Raw genomic sequence first — 6622 nt, forward strand, 5'->3', positions numbered from 1 at the left:
TGTTACTTATTAAAATTAACTTATCACCAGATACTCTATACAGCTTTGTTACTTAATTAAAATTAACTTATCACCAGGTGCTCTATACAGCTTTGTTACTTATTAAAAATTAACTTATCACCAGATACTCTATATAGCTTTGTTACTTATTAAAAATTAACTTATCACCAGATACTCTATACGGCTTTGTTACTTATTAAAAATTAACTTATCACCAGATACTCTATACAGCTTTGTTACTTATTAAAAATTAGCTTATCACCAGATACTCTATATAGCTTTGTTACTTATTAAAAATTAGCTTATCGCCAGATACTCTATATAGCTTTGTTACTTATTAAAAATTAGCTTATCGCCAGATACTCTATATAGCTTTGTTACTTATTAAAAATTAGCTTATCGCCAGATACTCTATACAGCTTTGTTACTTATTAAAAACTAGCTTGTCGCCAGATACTCTATACAGCTTTGTTACTTATTAAAAATTAACTTATCACCAGATACTCTATATAGCTTTGTTACTTATTAAAAATTAGCTTATCGCCAGATACTCTATATAGCTTTGTTACTTATTAAAAATTAGCTTATCGCCAGATACTCTATACAGCTTTGTTACTTATTAAAAATTAGCTTGTCGCCAGATACTCTATATACGCCACGGATTCAGAAGACATTTTGTAACATACTGCTTTCACGTAATGATCGGCCCTTTGAATAGGAAGCTGAAATATTCTTCCACAATGTAGAACGGAAGGAAAACTATTAAAAAGTGACTTAAGTTGTTTTCTGTCTTTACTGTAATTTCTGTTTAGCTATAAGAAAGGTTTTTGCGTTCGATGAGGGATGGTTGATGAAGGAGAGTACTAGCCGAAATCAGTCTATCTTAGAAAGAAAGAAAAGTTGTTGATTTCTCTCATCAAAATTAACTTTATCAGGACATGTCCAGTTGCTTATGTTATTATTTCATAGGTTATAACAAAGTTATCAGTTTACTTCTATTGTTAATAACATTTAATTTGTCTTCTTTGTCAATTTTCCTATTTGATTTCTAGTTTGTTTTTGTGCAAGTATATTATAACAATGTTAGTAATTTTGTAACGTTTCTATAAATAGGGCGGAGTTTACACAAACACAATTGTTCTTCAGCATCACAGTGTTGTAATGACGAAAGCTGACAAGATTTACAATGTTAGATGTACGTACGAAACCAACCCAAAAAACGTGTCCTTTGAAATGATGTCTGTGAGGTAAAAAAATCAAAAGTCTTTCCTAACGACTTTTCTGCATTGATTCACCAAAGCTATTATGAAAAATTCTAATAGTTTCCAAACGAGAACCAAAACTCGAGCGCTTTCGAATAGTTCACTACTCTTCTTCAGAAGAATAAATTCTAGTCACTCAGTTATGCAATGAATTCTAATGGCAGTTGCATGTAAAAATATGTCAATAAATTAAACAAACACAAACTTAAAAATTAAATAAAAGTTAAGAGATAAAATAAAATAAATCTTAGAAAGTGGTTTAAAAATGAGATAACAATTAATATGTCATATTATTAGCCGTGAAAACGAAGGCATATAAAAATTATTTTGTTGAATCGATTGAGAAACATCGTGCGTTCAACATTTTATTTTTTGACTGTTGTACATTAAACAGGAAATGTTTGAGTGAAATAATATTTTCTAATTATGGGATGGCAAGATTATTATGAAATTTGACTAAACAAGGTGTATTTTGAACCATAATAACAGAAGACATTTCATAAAATTAAAAGAACATAATTAAAAGTTTTAATAGATAGTTTTTTTTTCATTTCAACAATTATTTTCATTGTAAAGGATCTTTATATTTGTAATTAATGTATAATTAAAACTTTACGAATAATATTATTGTAATTACGCTATTGGTTGTAGACAGATTCACCAATTGTATAAAACATTAGGTTTCGTTATTCCAGAGACCCGGACACCATGCAAGTAACTGCTGCACCACCAGCTCCTATGCCAACGGTCACGATCCTTAGTTCCGATGGAAGAGAAGCAACAACTGTGAGAATAGGAGACAAACTAACTTTCCTAATAGAAATACCAGACAACAGTAAGCCTACTGCTCTTCAGCTTGTCGCTTTCTTTTGTTCTTTAGACCGTCGCTTCATTTGTTATTTATCCTGTCATTTTCTTCTTTTTGAAACATGTAACTTTGTTCAATCTTTAATCTGCCGCTTTATAGTTCTTTAGCTTGTCACTTTGTTTATTCTTTAGCCTGTCACATTTTATTGTCATTTTGTTTGTTCGTTAGTAGTCTGTCATTTTGTTTGTTTATTAGATTGTCACTTTATTTCGTCTTTAGTCTATCATTTTTACTGCCATTTTGTTTGTTCTGTAGCCTGTCAGTTTGTTTGTTGTAAGGTCCGTCATATTATTTATTCTTTATCCTGTCTTTTTTTTTTATTCTGTAGCTTGTTACTTTGCTTGTTCTTCAGCCTTTCACTTTTTTTCTTTAGTCTGTCGCTTTATCTGTTCTTTAACTTTGTTCGTTCTCTAACCTCTCACTTCGCTTATTCTTTAGCCTGACATATTGATTACTCATTGAACCCGTAACTTTATTTGTTATTTAGTTTGTCTTTTTTTACTATAATTGTGTTCAAGGTTTCTGCTTATGAAATATTTGATGAATCGTTAAAGTTCCGATAAGCTGGTAGTTGCAATATAAAAGTATGTGCTTTTTAATCATCTTTTCTGTAAGTCAAACTAGTTTTCTTTATATTATTCTGATGTCATACTTTAGGTCATCGAGACAGTTTGGATAAACAACCAAATTTAGGTCTTTTACATTTTAGTAAATTTTTGGAAGATGGAAAGGAAATACGTTTTTTAGCATATCAATATTTTAAACAGAAAAACAACAATCTTACACATCCAATCATAAAGAAACTGCAAGTTTTACCTACAATTCTTATAGCACTTTGTTTTTATTCAAGAAACAATGTTTTGTTCTTTTTCACAGCACCTTACAGGATATTTGCTAGGAGTTGTGTGGCAATGGCAAAAGATGGAAGTAGCACCTTTCAGATTACTGACGAGAGAGGGTAAACATTCCATACATCTTATATGTTGCTCAGATTCTTAGTGGATAACTTAAAAATATAATTAATCGTAAGTAAGATAAATGCTATATTTACGGAAAGCTAATTATTTTATTAAAGGAAAAAGCTACTTTCGAAGGTTACTTTAAATTCTCAACACTGCATTAAACCTCAAGTGACACTTCTTATCTACCATATGTTTAAAAAATAAAACTACTTAGTATCTAAATACGTGTACTGGCATTAAATTAATCGATGTTTGAGAATGCTTCGGTTTAATATTTTCACTCTTCGAAATTCTGATGTGTATTTCTATTTGAATTCTACTTTTCCAGATGCCCCATTGACAATACAATCTTCCCTCGCTTTGTTCAGAGAGGCAGTGGTTTGGAGAGTATGTTCGATGCTTTTCGTTTTACAGAGTCGTATGGAGTGATCTTTCAGTGTAATGTGAAATATTGTATCGGAAAATGTGAACCTGTAAGTATTATTATTATTATCATTTTACACTGTAATATAAACGCCGAATTAACGGTTTGAAAAGTAACAGTACACGACGAATACTTTTATTATATAGTTTCAAAACTAACCTTTGTTAGAAGTTTCAAGTAATATTCCAGTTTACCCTCACTTTGACAGTCATACTTGAACACCTATAATAACACATGTGGTTCTGATGCGTATAAAAATTTTAGTCATAATTACTTAGTCTATTGTTGTTTGCTGAAATTGGTCGTTCACATGTAATGAGCCTCACACGACAAAAGTTTCCTATCTGTAAAGATCTGATGCATATAAAAATTTTAGTCATAATCACTTAGTCTATTGTTGTTGGCTGAAATTGGTCGTTCACATGTAATGAACCTCACACGACAAAAGTTTCCTATCTGTAAAGATCTGATGCATATAAAAATTTTAGTCATAATTACTTAGTCTATTGTTGTTGGCTGAAATTGGTCGTTCACATGTAATGAGCCTCACACGACAAAAGTTTCCTATCTGTAAAGATCTGATGCTTATAAAAATTCACTAACTGCAAGTAGAGATCTGATTCCAATCTAATTCAGCAGTTTTACTTAAAATCTCTAGATACCTGCCCTGTAGCTAAATGTTGAAAAACGTCGCTAACACGGCGGCTTCTTAGATATTAGACATGGCAATTCTCATTCAGAGATCTCCTGAGCCCTGACACAGTGTGATAGCGGTCAACCTGTTGCTACCTGCCGGTAATACCGACATCAGAGAGAATGACGCAGTCTTGCAAACATCCCATAAGGGTCAACTATTATGGAGTATATATAACTGCAAGTCTGTAATGTGGCTTATACTAACTTTACAAATATTAATCCCATCAAACCTGACTGTGGTAGTTTACCCATTCTTTTTACTGTAATGGCAAAACTTTGAAGGCCGGTCCATTGTCCTTTAATTTTGACTTTGCCCCCCAGAAAAAACTTCTGCGTACGCCTATGAAAACAACTTTCAATATTTTAATAAAACGTGTTTCCAATCTCACATAAATTAATGGTCATGGTGTCATTCCTTCCCTACAAGAAAACTTTAAAATAATGTATTGATAGATACACAATAAATACAAGACTCAGAGATTGTATCTTTGTATTTCCGAATGTAAGTTCTACACTTCAGATTATGTATCCTGATGGAACTCGCTCTCTATTATAAACTAATATTTTTCATACATTTCTTTTATCGTATTTAAGAAACGTTCATAACTTTCTTCTTTTAACAACTAAGATGAATACTCATTGAAACGGTCATTGAAACTGAATATTGAATCCTTTTAAAACACTCATTCGAAAACTAGTAAGGAAAAAAAAAATATTACCACGTGTATGGACGCAGGTACCACATACTCACCCTTCTTTTATTCTCCGGCGGGTTAGCAGTAAGTTTGCACACTTAGATTTCCCGCAATGGAGAGAGCTCAAATAGCCCATTGTGTACCTTTGCGCTGAAAACACACACACGTACAAAAATACGCATATTTAAAACCTTTTTTTTAACGCGTAATTCGGAACATGCTAAATCCGGTTGAGGTTCTGTGCGAATTCAATTTTTGTAGAATGATTTGGTCAAGAAAGCTTTATATTGTTTCATGGAGTATTTATATCGTGTCTCACATTACCTTGTATAAGTAGAAGTGCTCTAGGGCTGACATGCCTCTGGATATTAGTGATTCCATTTTCTGATCGGTCAGTTATTGAAAGAATGTAGAACACTGATCATTTTTGACACTATCAAACATAACCGTTTCTTTCTTGAGAGATCCAGTTCATTCTTGTTGTAGAAGTCATGCCCTGTGCTGCATTGTCATCACGAGTAGCCTGTTCTTGTACTTTAAACATCTTCAGTTTCTCTCGTCTACTTTATTTCCTTTAACTTTAAGCACAATTAAATAATTATACCATGGTACGATTAGCCAGCCATTCTTCAGTTTTCTTCATCAGTAAAGTTTGTTTTGTTCAACTTCACGTGTCATGTTTATTTTATTCCGCTTGCAATAAATCACTTCACCTGCTCTTCCACATATTAGGTCCACGAATCACTTGTTATTGCAAAGATCATGTGACTGTATGCTTGGTTCGGCCTTGGAATATCACAACATACCTTGATCTAGATGGAATTTTGATGTTGTTGGCCTGAATCTAGTTCTTGTGGAAGTGATAGTTAATTTGTGTCTTTGATACCTCAATGAATTTTTATTTGGTGTTCCTTGTAAGATACAATTCAAAATACCAACTTAGAGAAATCCTCTGTTGACTGCAAAGTGTTCTCCAACACTTTGGTAAGCATTTCAAAGCTTCATACTATTCCCATCTACTAAAACAACTGAATTGTGGCCTAGTTCACCCAAACAATGTCAATCGTTCTTGTGCCGAGCCTGAGGATGTTGATAGAAAGCCGCCAAGAAGGGGATAACAACCAAGATAAGCTCTCACAGGGGATCTTAGTGTTATCTATCGAGTATCTCGAAAGTCCACGTTGTTTTTATTAACACTGGCTCCAGTAATTTGTGTTGAATGACATTAATGATGGATGATTTCCTTTACTATAGCTGTTAGGGTGCAGCAAGGTAAAACAAATTGTTTCAATCGTTTAGGGCCCCCCATTGGCACAGCAGTATGTCTGCGGACTTAAAACGCTAGATACCAGTGGTGGGCAGAACACAGGTAGCCCATTGTGTAGCTTTGTGCTTAACTTCCAAACAAACAATCCTTCAGGGTTTCAGTTTCACTAGTTAGACGCTTGAAATTCCTGAACCCAGGATCAAATTTGCTGCTTAGTTTGGATACAGTATTGGGTGTTGTGGAGTATCTGGAACTCGATCAAATCCTTACCATGAAAGCCGTAAAGAAGAAGGTTTCTTGGCTTTACATCATATTATCGGTTTGCTGCTTAGTTTGGATATTGGGTGGTGTGGAGTATCTGGAACTCGATCAAATCCTTACCATGAAAGCCGTAAAGAAGAAGGTTTCTTGGCTTTACATCATATTATCGGTTTGCTGCTTAGTTTGG

General features: G+C 33.3%; 1 protein-coding gene across 1 annotated transcript in view; it reads left to right on the plus strand.

Moving 5' to 3' along the window:
• The window catches only part of LOC106459393, a 37385-nt gene that overhangs the window by 27540 nt on the left and 3223 nt on the right, over positions 1–6622 (plus strand). The window contains exons 9-12 of the mRNA XM_013919009.2: positions 1114–1247; positions 1958–2097; positions 3007–3088; positions 3421–3565. Coding sequence (XP_013774463.1) covers positions 1114–1247; positions 1958–2097; positions 3007–3088; positions 3421–3565 — 501 coding nt within the window. The remainder of the gene's footprint in view (positions 1–1113; positions 1248–1957; positions 2098–3006; positions 3089–3420; positions 3566–6622) is intronic.

Source organism: Limulus polyphemus, unplaced genomic scaffold (genome assembly GCF_000517525.1).
Source record: "Limulus polyphemus unplaced genomic scaffold, Limulus_polyphemus-2.1.2 Scaffold601, whole genome shotgun sequence".
Lineage (NCBI taxonomy): Eukaryota > Metazoa > Arthropoda > Merostomata > Xiphosura > Limulidae > Limulus > Limulus polyphemus.